This window comes from Sturnira hondurensis, unplaced genomic scaffold (assembly GCF_014824575.4).
Source record: "Sturnira hondurensis isolate 20B ecotype Veracruz unplaced genomic scaffold, ASM1482457v3 Scaffold0006413, whole genome shotgun sequence".
NCBI lineage: Eukaryota > Metazoa > Chordata > Mammalia > Chiroptera > Phyllostomidae > Sturnira > Sturnira hondurensis.
The window spans coordinates 42,885,135-42,901,016 of NW_028079044.1; the positions used below are offsets into that span (position 1 = coordinate 42,885,135).

The 15,882-nt window shown below is 35.0% G+C and overlaps 1 protein-coding gene across 1 annotated transcript in view; it reads right to left on the bottom strand.

Annotated features, from left to right (window-relative positions):
* The window catches only part of ATAD2 (ATPase family AAA domain containing 2), a 63,345-nt gene that overhangs the window by 31,835 nt on the left and 15,628 nt on the right, over positions 1-15,882 (bottom strand). Inside the window, exons 3-10 of the mRNA XM_037048479.1 lie at positions 15,170-15,219; positions 13,487-13,646; positions 12,842-12,944; positions 12,510-12,597; positions 10,999-11,211; positions 10,322-10,439; positions 4,809-4,916; positions 2,996-3,104 (exon numbers count right to left, since the gene is read on the bottom strand). Of these exons, the coding sequence (XP_036904374.1) occupies positions 2,996-3,104; positions 4,809-4,916; positions 10,322-10,439; positions 10,999-11,211; positions 12,510-12,597; positions 12,842-12,944; positions 13,487-13,646; positions 15,170-15,219 (949 nt within the window). The remainder of the gene's footprint in view (positions 1-2,995; positions 3,105-4,808; positions 4,917-10,321; positions 10,440-10,998; positions 11,212-12,509; positions 12,598-12,841; positions 12,945-13,486; positions 13,647-15,169; positions 15,220-15,882) is intronic.

Genomic DNA, 15,882 nt, shown 5'->3' on the forward strand with positions numbered 1-15,882 from the left:
CTGGTGAACACCTAAGGCTCCGCCCCTCGTATGTAACAGGCGCAAACAGACCAAAACATTATGGCTCAAGAAGAACAGCTCAAAGCCCCAGAGCCAATACTTCTAAGAGACCAAGAGATAGCCAACCTATCAGATGCACAGTTAAAAACACTCGTGACCAGGATGCTCACAGAACTGGTTGATTTTAGTCACAAATTAGATGAACAAATGAAGGCTAAACTAAGTGAAATGAAGGGAGATGCACAGGGAAACAATAGTGATGGGAAGGAAACCGGGACTCAAATCAATGGAGTGGACAGGAAGGAAGAAAAAAATGAACAAACAGAAAGAATGAAGCAAGAACTCAAAAAAAAGGGAGAGGCTTAGGAACCTCCAGGACATCTTTAAACATTTCAACATCTGGATTATAGGGGTACCAGAAAGGGAAGAGGAAGAACAACAAGTGGAAAACTTATTTGAACAAATAATAAAGGAGAACTTCCCCAGTCTGGCAAAGGAAATAGACTTCCAGGAAATCCAGGAAGCCCAGAGAGTCCCAAAGAAGTTGGACCCAAGAAGGAACATACCAAGGCACATCATAATTACATTAGACAAGATTAAAATGAAGGAGAGAATCCTAGAAGCAGCAAGAGATAAGAGGACAGTCACCTACAAAGGAGTTCTCATCAGACTGTCAGCTGATTTCTCAAAAAAGACCTTATAGGCAAGAAGGGGCTGGAAAGAAGTATTCCAAGTCATGAAATCCAAAGACCTACAGCCAAGATTGCTCTATCCAGCAAAGCTTTCATTTAGAATGGAAGGGCAGATAAAGTGCTTCTCAGATATGGTCAAGTTCAAGGAGTTCATCATCACCAAGCCCTTATTATATGAAATGTTAAAGAAACTTACCTACGAAGAAGAAAATAAAAAATACGAACAGTGAAAGGACAGCAAACTCACAGTTATTAACAACCACACCTAAAACAAAAGCAAACTAAGAGGACAGCTAGATCAGGAGCAGAACCATAGAAATAGAAATCACATGGAGGGTTAGCAACAGGGGAGTGGGAGGAGGAGAAGGGGGAAGAAGGTACAGAGAATAAGTAGCATAGATGGTAGGTAGAAAACAGACTGCGGGGAGGGCAAGAATAGTACGGGAAATATAGAATCTAAAGAACATGTGACACATGGACATACACTAAAGGAGAGAATGGTGGGGGAGGGGGTGCGCAGAGTGGAGGGGAGTGAAGGGGGGAATGGGACAACTGTAATGGCATAATCAATAAAATATATTTTAAAAAATGTCGCCCTGGCTGGCGTAGCTCAGTGGATTGAGCGCGGGCCTGCGAACCAGGCAATCGCGGTTCGATTCCCAGCCAGGGCAGATGCCTGGGTTGCAGACCGGTTCCTTGCAGGCTAACTACCAGCAGGGGACGCACAAAAGGCAACCATACATTGATGTTTCTCTCCCTCTCTCCTTCCCCTCTAAAGATATATAAATAAATAAAATCTTTAAAAAAAAAAGTCATTCCATCCCCAAACTATACACAACCTACACAGAGTCAACTGAGTAACCGTATCTAAGTTGTGGCCTGCAGATGAAGAGAAGAGAGAAGAGAGAAGAGAGAAGAGAAGAGAAGGGGAAGAGAAGAAAAAAGTATAAAAATTTAAGTTTCTGATCAGCTGCGCCAAGACAAAGAAATATGGCCCAAATAAAAGAACACAGCATAATATCAGAACTAAGCAATGAGGAGATTGCCAACCTATCTGATGGGAAATTTAAAGCCCTAGTAATCAAAATGCTCACAGATCTGATTGAGCTGAAATGAAAAATAAAAAAAACAAATAAGGGATACCCAACATGAAATAAAGCAAAATATTCAGGGAACCAATAGTGACAGGAAGGAAACCAGGACTCAAAGCAACTATTTGGAACAAAAGTAAGACATAAGCATCCGTCCAGAAGAAAAAGGAAGAAGCGAGAGTCAAAAAAAATGAAGAGAGACTTAGGAACCTTTGGGACAACTTGAAACATTCCAATATCCAAATTATAGGGGTGCCAGAAGGAGAACAACAGCAAGAAATTGAAAACTTATTTGAGCAAATAATGAGGAAAAACTTCCCCAATCTGGCAAGATTGGGACTCAAAACTTTTTTGAGTCCCAAAGAGTTTGGACCCAAAGAAGAACACAACAAGGCACATCATCATTAAATTACCCAAGATTAAAGATAGAGAATCCTAAAAGTAGCAAGAGGCAAGGAGAGAGTTCCTACAAAGGAGTTCCCATAAGACTATCAGCTGATTTTTCAAAAGAAATCTTGTAGGCAAGAAGGGGCTGGAAAGAAGTATTTGAAGTCATTAAAGGCCAGGAACTACATCCAAGATTACTCTATCCAGCAAAGCTTTCATTTAGAATGGAAGAGCAGATAAAGTTCTTTCCAGATAAGGTCAAGTTAAAGGAGTTCATCATCAGTAAAACATTATCATATGAAACATTAAAGGGACTTATCTAAGAAAAAGAAGGTAAAAAATATGAATAGTAAAATGACAACAAACTCAAAACTATCAACAAATGATTCTAAAAGAAAAACAATGAAAATAAAAACTAAGCAAAAACCAGAACAGGAAAAGAATCAGAGAAATGGACATCACATGGAGGGATTTCAGTGGGGAGGGGGAAGAGAGGAATGCGGGGAAAAGGTACAAGGAAGAGTATAATTAGTCAGCATAAAATAGATAGGGAGATATAAAAAATGGTATAGAAAACAGAGGACTCAAAGAACTTATCTGTACAACCCATGGACATGCACTAAGGCAGGGGGAGCTGGGGGGGTTGGGGGGGCAGAGAGAGGGGGATAAAGGGGGAAAATTGCGAAAAGTGTAATAGCATAATCAATAAAAAGTACTTCAAAAAATTAAAGTTCCTGATTTAAAATGAGGAGTTTCAACTTTAAAACTAAACTAAAACAGAGACTACGATTACAGTTCAAGCACACATTTCAGGACAGTAATCACCGAAGAATCTAGTTGCATTGGATCAACATCGGCAAGGCTGGCTCCAATTTTCATTCGATCTTTATAAATTCCTTTTAATTCATCTTTCCGAAAATTTAGTGGGAGGCACCTATTTTAAAAAGATTAGGAAAAAATTAAAAGCAAAACCTCACACATCTCCAAATGCCATGTTAAAATATGGGCATTTTTGTTAAGAATTTTAAAAAAATTAAATTTCAACTAGAGCAATCTTAAGATATATTTCAACTTCTTCATTTCCTATATAGGTTGAGAATTTGTGTTAGAAAAGTTATATCTAAAGCTTATTAATAAAGATACATAACCAAATGAAAATACCAATTTTTAAGATTGGTAAAATTACTTCACACTGCTGTAAAGTAATTCACAGTTGAAAATCCAGACAGTATCAGTATACATTATAATGATGATGTCTGACATATATGGAGCGTTTAGCATTTGCCAGACACTGTTTTAGTTTTAGATGGTTTAACTATATTAATTCATCAAATTCTACAACAGTTATATGAAGTATTACTATTTCCCTTCTTTTCAAAGAAAATCAAGCCACAGGTAAAGTAAACTAAAATGCCCGAAGTTACAAGCTACAATAGCAAGTGGCAGGTTTAGAAACCAAACCCAAGTTGTTTGTCTCCAGACCAACAACTCCGCTATACCTCTCAGCAAAACAGTCAGAGTCCGCCAGCATCTGGACCCATGTCAATCCCCTCAAGCAAGAATGAATCACTACTTTCAAAAACAGTTATGGTATGTCACAAAGAATATGCCTAGAAGAAGATGCTTTTTTAATTGATGGAAAAATGAAAACTGCTTGTGTTAGAGTTTAAGATACTTGTACCAGAATGCCTCAGCAAAGAAAAACTGCTGTAACTAAACACAAGTGAAAGCACCATGCTCACCCCCAGAGGGCAATTCTTGCAATCCCCAAACTCTGTAAGAACTTTATACTATGAAATCTAAGATGGATAACTTTTCAACTGCAGATTTTGAAAGGGTATGTCTTAAGTAATTTTTAATTGAAACATAACTGCATAATATAAAACCACAGGATTAAATGCACATTTCCATTCGGGGCACATGCCTGGTTTGTGGGCTGTGTTCCCAGTTGGGGGTGTGCGAGAAGCAACCACACATTTATGTTTCTCTCCTTTTTTCCCCTCCCTTCCTCTCTCTCTAAAATAAATGAATAAAATCTAAAAAAAAAAAAGAATAGCACTTAGGATACAAAGAGTGGTTGATTTGCACATTGCTTCATTATTATGTTCCAATTACTTTAAGCATTTCTGTTCTACTCAAAGAATGTATTAGAATCCAAGCACTGCATTTTCACTTACTCGTCCACATCTGTAAAGTGGCAATGATCTTTGCCCTACTTCATATAATTATTGTGAGAGTCAAGTAATTTGATTACTATATGTGATTTGGTTGCAAATAAGTTGATTACTATATGTGAACTCATAAGGAGTTATGAAATAAGTAAACTTTTTAATTTTCCTTAAGTATTCTATAATAAAATGCATTACTGTTATTTTAAAAAGGAGTGTATTTGAAAAGAAAGTAAGTTATTTCCTCAAATCACTATTTAACAAGCACCATTTGAGCTATATAATGGTTAAACAGTAAAATATGACTTTCAACTAAATATTGCAAACAAGACAGTATTCTGGTCTTATAGTAACCTACTATATAATTTTTTCATCCATTAAATTCCCAAATTATTCATCTTTCTCACCACTTTTCAGAAAAGAAACAAAAAGCAAGTGGTAGTTTTCAAAGGCATCAGTACAGCACTTACCTGTTGACCGCTCTGCTACGGCCCCTTTTCCTTCGCCTCTCAAAGTGCTGTTCGTCTTCAGAAGAGGAAGATGAAGTAGAATCACTACTGTGGATCGCATGCCTTCGCCTGAAGCAAGGAAGAAAACTACAATCATGATGAGGAAGGGCACGGAAAATAAAAGGCATAAGATGCAAACATCAGAAATACCTAATGATCCAAGATGGTTTATCTTAAAATTAATACATTTGCTGAACCAATGAAGTAAGTTTGGCTGGTTGAACCTCTGAAAGGAAATAAAAGATTTGGATAACTTAGAGGAAGGGGGGAAAAATAAAAATGAGGTAATCACCAATGTTCACTAAGACAGCATTTGGTCCAGGGGCAATGATGTTTTTTAGTCTTTATATAAATCAGTTGTCCTCACAGAAAGGTGAGATAAAGAGGGTATTAGAATTCTGGGGAATGGAATTTTAGAAAATTATTTTCAATATTATACTACACATAATTTCATATTTGGAAGGGAATTACCTATTTTAAAATATCAAATAACTTTAAAAAAGAACATGAGAATTTTTATGTAAACTAGGGTTTAAAAAATGCTAGGAAACAGGGAGAAATAATATGGCCTTTTATCTATGACATAGCATCAACTGTAATTTCACAATGACACTTGACAGCTTTGTGAATGTAAATAAGTTACCAGACCCATATAAACCTCAATATTCTCACTTACAAAAAAAAATTTAAAACCAAAGTCTTAGGCTAATTGATAGTACTAAATAAAGATTCCAAGTGCTACTAATATTAAAAAAAATTTTAAATCACTTCTACCTTTGGACAATTGCAAGAGAAATGGGGGTAGAGGGGAGCAGCAAAGAATCTGGCTGCAAAAACCCTTTAATTACTCCATTGGCTCAGAGTCTGGACCTTTTTCTGAGTCAGAGTGCAATCATTGTAAGTAGGTATTTCCAAAAATATAAAAGGTTCACAATCTATTATCTACGTTATGTAAGTCCAAAAGCTTGTACCTAAAAACTCTGAAAATAAGCCTTTCCACTAAACATTTAGCAGTAAAACATGATCTGAAATGTCATAAAGGAAATCCATAGTCTCCATTTGTCTCATTTACTATGATTATTCCTGGGTTTTACTACAGAATTAATGTATTTGACTAAGTAGTGCTGGCCCAGATACTGCTGAAGATGTTTATGATGCATGTTACCTTTGTAAAACCTCCTTAAAAATCCAACTTGTGAACATATAAATGGCTCCAAGGATTTTGAAAGAGGGGTTGTGAAAACACAGATATTAGTGAGAAAGTAATCTTTCATTGTCCACCTACCCAAACCTGCCTGACAGTGTTTCTGTGATCAGCCTGAAACTGAAACTAACTAGTACAAGTCTGAAATTTTATATAAAAAATTAACTTATCTAATATTAACATTAAAAAGAGACTAACTTATAGTCATGTAATTCATGTAACTGCATATGAATTCAGTATGTATGCACATAAAATTAAGACTCACTTCAAATTTAAAAAACGAACTAACATTTACTAAATGCTCCTTGTACCAAGTAGCTGTCATATCTCATTCAATCTTAATTAAGACTTTGGAAAAGTATTTATTAGTAGGCTCATTTTATAGTCAGAGCAAATGTGGTCCATAGTTTAAAGAACATACTTGAAATACCAGAATCAGTCAATGATGATGTCAGAATTCAAATTCATGTCTACCTATTTTAAAAATCCTCATTCTGTAACTACACTAGTGATTTCCAGTTGTTTATTTCACAATCTCATAAAGTTATAAGCAAACAACAAGACTTTGTGGACTGTCACAAAATTTCCAACATTTGATTTGAGATTAGGGATTATTTTTAAACATTAAAGTATAGTCATAATAACAAACATTATGTAGCCCTTTATATGTGCTAGATACTATTTTAAATGCTTTATAAGTATTAACTCATCTAATTCTCACAATACTATGAGATAGGTGCTATTATCCCCATTTTACAGATCAAAAAGCTGAAGTACAGAGAGTGTGTAAGTAACTTGCCAAAGATCACTATAAGTGGTAGAACTGAGATGGCAACCTAAGTTGTTCCAGTGATAGGTCCAGGTTCTTCATAATTACCCTTATATCTTTCTAAAATACTGTAGAAAGGCCATTACTTCAGTTTAAAAAGGATTATAAGTACACCCCCCCACACTATTTTTTTCATTTTACTAAAAACTTTTAAAAAATTTGGCATAGCCAAGCATTGTGAACCTAACTAGAACATCTCGAGTTGCTAGTTTAGTTCCTTAACAAGGAAGAAGTACTTTGGAATATTGGTAAAGCATTGTGCTATTATGTTATTTTCTCTCTCTTTTTTAATCTTTTTTTTTTGTATTTTTCTCCATTTCCATTTAGTCCCCTTATATTATCTTTTTATTCAAAGAGATTAGGTTTATTCTAGAAACTGCAGACTGAAGCTAAAGAATAAACCTTAGATGACCAGAGCAGTGATTTTTCAACCTTTTCATCTCATGGCACACATAAATTACTAAAATTTGGTAATACAGAAATATATTTTTTGCCAGTATGACCAAAAAAAGTATAATTTTGATTCATTCACACCAGATGGCTTTTGTTGTGTTGGGTGTTGTCATTTTTTTCATTTGATATTCTAAGGAAAAAGAGGCCAGTGGCTCAGACTAATTAGTCAGGAGTGGCCTGTTGTAAAAATTCTGTGGCACACCAGCTGAAACTCAGTGGACTAGAGCTTATCAACCGTAAGGAAGAAAAATCCTGCTTAAAGGCAGTATTCCTGAAGCTCCACTATGACAAGCTGCCAAAAGACCCTTTGAAGATTCTGCACTTGGTTGACATGTTTCTTAACCATTTGCCATGGATACCAAAAGCAATGTTCAAATGATTATTTTGGACATGTGCTTTGTTTCCATGCTTAAGTAGCTGTAGAACATGAACTATAAACAGAAGCTGGTCTCTTGATGAAAAAACATAAAAAGGCTAAGCAAAATGGCTACCATTAAGGTTGTCAGAAAAAAATGAGATGTTCACAACACGTTGCCAAGAAAGTAAAAACAAAAAGGGTTAAAGGGTTAAAAAGGTCGGGTCATTACAAGTGTTAGAAAAGCCAGGGAAGAAACTACAACTCTAGAATATTGTTTGTAGGAACATAAAGTAAGGCAGCCACTTGGAAAACAAGCTGGCACTTCCTCAAACATTAACTATAGTTAGCATTTGACCCAGCAGTTCCACTTCTAGGTATACACCCAAGAAAAATGAAAATCTATGTTTACACAAAAAGTTGTGTAGGAATGTTCACAGTAACATTATTCGTAACAGTCAAAAATGGAAACAACCCAGATGTCCATCAACTGGTAAGTGGATAAACAAAATATGGTGTATTTATACAATGGAATCTCATTTGGCAATAAAAAAGAACGAGGTACTGATACATGCTACCATGTGGATGAACTTTGAATGTGCTATATAAAGTGAAAGAAGCCAGTCATGAGAGATTCTACTTATATGAAATATCTAAAATAGGCAAGTCTATAAAGACAGGAAGTGAATTAGTGGTGGCTTAGGAGTGAGGGGATGGGAGTATTGAAAGTACTAGAAGAGTTGGGGTGATCTGAAGAGTATAGGTTTCTTTTTGAGGCAAGAAAAATGTTCTAAAATTATTGTGGTAATAGTTGCACAACTCTGAATATCCTGAAGCTACTGAATTATATACTTTAAGTGGGTGAACGAAACGGTATATGAATTATATCCCAATAAAACTGATGGAAAAGAAAAAGTGTAATGAACACCAAAAAGGTCATCAAGTCAAATAATATGACTCCAGGGTACATCTTAAATCTTAGCTCATACTTTAACTTAAGTGTGCCAGGATCCTCCACTAGTCTATGATATCCAAGGACAGGAATCCTGGCTTCATCATTTTTATATCCATAGTATTTGGCACACAGTAGTATTAAAACATTCATTAAATAATTAAGAGGGGGGAAACATCCTGCACCTAAGGAGCTATGCAACATTGTGAGACACTTTACACAGAGAAAGAGTAGATTCTGAACCAGGAAGAGCAAAAAAAAAAAAAAAGTTCTACCTTCTGCAAGACACATTGTAGGTGGTGACTATAGAAGTAGTTAGTCAACAAGTATGTTACTTCCAGGAACATAAACCCAGTAAAGATGAGAAAAATTTAAATCTCAAAGTAACTGCCAGCCTCTCATTTCTGCTGGATCAAATACAGATCTGCCCCTTGAGTCAGTCAACCAAGAGCTGCTCTAAGTTCTATGATTGTTAGGGATTCCAGGGAGCAATACATCTTACTCTCCTTTTCCGAAAATCATTAAATTTCACTATCAAAATATCAGTCTTCAACAACATTGTAGGAGGCCTATGAAGAGTACCGATGGTGCTGCCTCCCTTAAGTGCAATTTATCTTGGATAGCCCTGGCAGGTTGAGTTTGCCTTCCTGGTCCTCCATCCTTCTGGCTCTAGTTGTAAGAAAAGAGATGATGAAACGAGCAATCTAGAATGTACACTCGTGATTTTGGCATTCTGAAAATGAAATTAAAATATCCAGAGACACAAACTGTATTTTATATTTTTCCCAGAAGGAGTTTATCCGCACCCACAGAGGTGTTACCCTGCATGTCCAAAACATGATCAGATAGTCTGCTTCTTGGAGACTTCTAAGAACTGTTCATATAGCTGAAGTCTCAGAGGACTTCAATCTTACTTCTGAGCAAATTATTATTAAGAAAAAAGTACCACCTCCCATACCAGTGTCATTTTTTTCTTGCAGTTTTAGTTTTTACCAACAAGCTCTCTCATTCATAAAGTACTATAATGCTACTATTATCCATAAAGTTCTAATGGATCAGAAAACCTTTTATTATTGAGGAGAATGAGGAAATAACAAGAATAACCTCTTTGGACTTAAATATGACAGACAAGCAACAAATGCTGCAACGTGAAATAAAAATAAACTTACAAATAATTTAAACAGCAAAAAATTATTTTCCTAGTGTATAAACAAAATTTTAAAATCAATACAGAAAAAGATGGTTGGAGTCATGATAAGTTTAGAAGCTGTGTAGCTTAGAGTGTTTGTCGTCATAGGAAAGTATATCTGTAATAGTATTTGAAGATAACACTACACCTACATCTAACTTAATGTAAAGATTAAAGAAAATAGTCTACCCAAAATGCTTAATACCAAGCCAGGAATACAGTAAACACTGAAGTAGAGGTACCTCTCTATCACTGAAGTGTGGAACAATGGAGTAAACTGCCTTACCATGGCAGTTATTAACAATTCCTACTAGCAGAAGCAAAAGCAAGAACTAGTCAGTAGCAGGAGGAGTTAGAGCACTAAAGGCAGAGTTAACTCTCCCATATATGATTCTGGAATTGAATCCTAACATCCCCAATCCTAAGACTAGATTCCTACCTTAACATAGCCACAATTATGTTGTCATAAATCAGTTAGTTTTCAGAACAAACCTGTTCATTCGTTTACAATAAGGACTTCTTGGCCCTGCAGAAGATAATCGATATCTTGGTCTTGTAGGAGAAGCTGGGCCACCATAAAACATGTTGGGCTTTCTCTGATGACGAGGTTCTTAAGAAAAGAGTAAGATGTACATGACACATCATTATGTTTAGAATTCTGCTCTTCATATAAATACTTACAAAGGTGCTGCCCTTCCATGAAAATACTAAATATTTCACAGTTCATGTTTTAAGTCATTTATATCTACAAGTCTACAAGGTTGCTATTAAAAACACCAATAACCAAAACATATGCTGGCCATAAACAGTTATGATTACACTGATGGATAACAGCTGAATATCAGCCCTGCATGTGTATGTTCATAAGTAATGAGGCAAGGCTTTAATCAAAAGCAGTACTATTTACATAACTTACAAAATAAATTAAGTCGAAAGCTGTAAAATCTAAGATAATAAATAGCCCAATTGTTTGATTTGGTCAAAGCTAAAATTTAACTGTATTTGGAAAAACTGACATCTTGCACTTTTAGGATAGATTAAGAGGCATAATAACCATAAGTATTATGCAAAATAAAGACTAAAAATTAGTGATAGAGGAATTATATTTACCTTTGTAAAAACAAAGGTACTATAATTACATCTCCTGGATAACCAAATATAGCACTTACTTTCCAATGGAGCCTGGTAGTAAACAGTAGCTTTTCTCTGTCTAAGATAATACCGTTTCTGATTATCTTCTTCTCCATCTTCTTCATCATCTTCATCTTCACCATCATCTTCATCTTCACCATCATCTTCATCTTCACCATCATCATCATCTTCACCATCATCATCTTCACCATCATCTTCATCTTCTTGGTCTTCACCTTCTTCAGATGATTCTACAATTCAGAAAGATTTACTTTAGGATACTCACCAAAATGCTGACAATTTTTAACATAGGGGAACTGGAAAAGTAAGAGACCCTCCTGTTAAAATGTGTTCACTTCTAAATTCATAAAAAGAATCTAATTCTTTCATAATATTAAAATTTCCTTTAGATGGAGTAAAAAATTATAGAATTAAAAACATCTAGAGTCCTGACCAGTGTAGCTCAGTTGGATGGGCACTGTTCCGCAAAGGGAAAGGTTGCAAGTTTGATCCCCAGTCAGGGCACATGCCTAGGTTGTAGGTTTAGTCCCTGGTCAGAGCAATTATGAAACACATCCAATCAATGTTTCCCTCTCTTCCTCCCCTCCCCTCTCTCTAAAAATAAATAAATAAATATTTTTAAAAAATCAAAACAAATAGAGGAAGGAAAGTAGAGAAAGAAGTTTAAAGGCTACTGTCAGTACCAAACTAAAGTATATGCTATTACTGCTAAAGGTGATTATACTTAAGCTTCTAAGTAAATGGAACATGTTTGGTTCGCAGGCCCGCACTCAATCCACTGAGCTATACCAGCCAGGGCAAATGGAACATGTTGACAAATTTGAGTATCTCCTCATTTAAGCTTTTGCCTTTTAAATTTAAGTATGGACATTCCATCCTGCCCTTCTGGCTGTCATTAAATGATGTAAGGGCATAACTCTAATAATCTATTTATGATAATATAAAACATCAAACATTTAAAATGCACTTCAGAAAACTGGTTTTCACTCAAGGAAAGTTCTGGTAGGGTACAGTAATAAGTCCTAAAGAGAACAGCCAAACTTTAATAATTTCTTTTTAAAATTAAAATAGGTAAAGAGAACCCTGATCAGTGTGGCTCAGGTGGTTGGGTGTTGTCCAGCAAAGCAAAAAGTTGCCAGTTTGACTCCCACTCAGTGTACATTACTGGGTTTCAGGATTGGTCCCCAGCTGGGCTATGCATAAAAGGCAACCGATTGATGTTTCTCTCCCTCTTCCAACCCATGCCCCCTCTCTAAATGTAAATTAATTAATTAATTGATTAATTAAAAATAGGTAGAGATATGTGTGTCGTTTGTAGGTGTATCACATAAGCAGAACAGTTTTGTTTCAGAATTGTTGATTTCAAATACTTTCTCAAACAAAATATACCATCCTTTGAAACACTCCCCTGCCCTCACTTTTTTCTTTTAAATTATGACCAATCCTCACAGCTTCCAAATAAAAAGGATGCATCCTACTAGATAAAAATACTAAAATTCAGACCCAGAAGATAAGAGAAAAGACTAACCCACACTGCCTTCTTGATTATCAGTTGTTTCTTCATCAGTTCTTTGAATACCTTTTCGTTTTCCTCTTGTGTACATAGTAAGATTCCCCTAAAAATGTTCAAATAAAAGCCATTAACATTTAGAATATTTATTTTAAAAATTCAGCAGGATCTTCCAATCTTGCTTAAAATAAAGATATTTATAGCTATAAACTCTTACAACTCCAGCAATAACTAGTGCCTGATCAAACAAATGCTGAATAAGATGACCAATTTAATATAAAATGGATAGGTACTATAGAAAAGGTTAAACTGAAGATTAAACCATCCCCTTGATGGAAGAATATATTTACTTCTTTTGTTTCATTAAACACCGCCAAGTCTTCCAGGCCTCTCATTCGCCGTCTACGCATCTTCTTCATGTCATCCATTTTTTGAAGTACAGCTTCAGCAGTGCTTTAAAAAATTAATATAAATATAAGCTGTAAGTTTAAAATATTAATAGTACACTTGAAAAAACTTAATTTTCCTTCCATTGTATATTGAGTGCTGACATTTTAAATATGTTTCCCGGCGGGTGAGTGCCGCCGGCCTGCGCACCAAAGGGTAGCTGGTTTGATTCCCAGTCAGGGCACATGCCTGGGTTGCAGGCCAGGCCCCCAGTAGGGGGTGTGTGAGAGGCAACCACATATTGATGTTTCTGTCTACCTCTTTCCCCTTCCCTACCCCTTTCTCTAAAAATAAAAATAATAATAAAATAAAAAATCTTTAAATATGTTTCTTGATTTACTTGTATAAAAATATTTTCTACATTTGTCAAAGACTTTAAATATGTTTGAGTATATAGGATTATTACAAAGTCCTCTAGCAATCATTCTCCTTTGTGCTTTAAATAAACTAAATGCATTAAATATTCAGGCTGGTTGAAATTTATGATCCCTCCTCAACAAAAAGTTTTTGTCACCTAAATCATCTTGATCTAAATAATTTTTACTTACTTTGTTATAAGTTTGTCAAAAAGCACAGACTGGTTCACACTACTGTAACGGCTTCTAATCCTACAACTGCGTCGAACTTCAACATCGCCGTTCTCTTCATGCAGGTGATCTGTAGTCTGAACAATGTTTCTAGTCCTCAATGACCGAGTAACTGGAATTGCTTTTTATTCAGACACATACATACAAATAAATGGAAAGATATGAAGCAACAGCATTTATAAAAAAATTCTAAAATGAACTGTTGTACTTTCACCTAACAAAAGTATAGTATCTTGAACTTAACCTTTCTTAAAATATTAGAAAACCAAAATAAAGTTAAAACATATACTTCTGCCATATGTTCCAGCCACTCCATTCTCAAGAGAAATGGGAGGATATATAACACAAAGACTTAGACACAAATGTTCAAAGCAGCTTTATAAAACAGTCCCAAACTGGAAACAACATCCAACAAAAGATGAATAAAGAAATTGTGGGAAACAACCTAGGTATCCATCAATGGATGAATGGATGAAGAAGACATGGAATACAGTAAGTCCTCACATAACACTCTTGATGGGTTCTGTGACTTTAAGCAAAATGACACATAATGAAATCAACTTTACCATAAGCTAATTGATATATAAAGAGTTAAGCTCCTACAGCATATCATCAATGTTATAAAGAAACGACATTAACCAAATGACATTATTTGAGGACCTGCTGTATACACACAATGAAGGACAGCAAAAGAAGGACATCTTGCCATTTTCAACAACATGGATAGACCTTGAGGGCATTATGCTAAGTAAAATATGTCAGATGGAGAAAAAGAAATACCATATAACATCACTTATATGTGAAATCTAAAAGTTGAACTCACAAAAAGACCAGAATGGTGGTGGTTGCCCGGGACTGGGGGATAAGGGATAAGGGAGGATGCTGCTCAGAGTACAAGTTTCTAGCTATGAGTACGTTCTGGGGCTGCAGGGCACAATGATTATACTTGCTAATACTGTATTACATACACGAAAGTTGCTAAGAGAGTAGATCTTAAATGTTCTCACCACAAAAAAGAAATAATTATGTGACATGATGCAGGTGTTAGCTAAATTATGTTAGTAATCATTTTGTAATATAGAGGTGTATCAAATCAACATTCCTTGTACAACATTCCTTGAACACTTACACAACATTGTAGATCAATTATATCACAATAAAACTGGCAGTGTGAGGGGATGGGACCAAACAAATTATGATATATCCATAATAGAATACTACTCAGCAACAAAAAGCAACAACATAGATGAATCTCAAAGTAATTATGCTGTGTAGCAAGACAAAAAAACATGCACACTGTATAATTCTACTTATAGAGTTGTAAGTTGAAAACGCTAGAAAGTTCAAACAAATCGATAGTGACTAAAAAATAGATCAATGGTTACTCAGGAATTCTGGGGGGTGAAGGACACAAAGAGGAGTTTGAGGAGACAGGAGGGATAATAAAGGGACCTGACAAAATTTGGGGGGAGTGATAGTTATCTTCATTACCTTACTATGATGATGGCTTCATGGTATATTATGTCAAAAGCAAATAAATTGTATACTTTAAATATGGGAAGTTTATTATATATATCTCAATATACTAGTAAACAAAATATTAATTACATTTTAAATATTTGAAATGTCTTTAACATTTCTTACCTTCTTTGTGCTCTTCTTTTTTTTTATTAGCCTGCTGTCTGGCCGATTGCCTATATGAAAAAAACATTAAAGAATTCAAAATAACTGACATAATTTTAAAGGTTGTATTTCATAATATACAAACTAGGACAAAAAGTTAAATCAGCTCAGAGAGTAAATACTCGTAGATAAATAAAAACCTAAAAACCACTGGAAAGAATAAAGCTTAACAATATGTTGAATGTTTATGCAAATTATATCTAAACAAAGTCTGAGAAACCTGTTGTGAAATTCAATGATATATGCATTAACTCTTAACAGAATTAATCAAAGCATCTTAACTTAAAACAAGAAATGAAATCTTTAGCCTAAGTATTTAGGTATAATTGAACTAAGAATTGAGCAAAATCAAGACAATGTATCTTATACCACAGGGATACAGTAGTACTACATCCTGGAGGAATTTATAACTATGAACAAAACTAGTGTCCCTTTGTGACATGTTGATTTATTTCTAGGAACATTTGCTGGCTACAGGTTACATATCCCATTATTATTCACACATAGGAATAGTCCCATTTATGAATCAAGATAATACCACAAATTGGCAGACAGAATCTGAATTGGAAAGAATATGTTCCAATGCTTTTAAAAAAAAATCCTCCCCTTATTTTTTTTCCAAAACCCACTGAGCAAAAAAAGCAATATATCTCATTAATATATTTTTAGGGAAT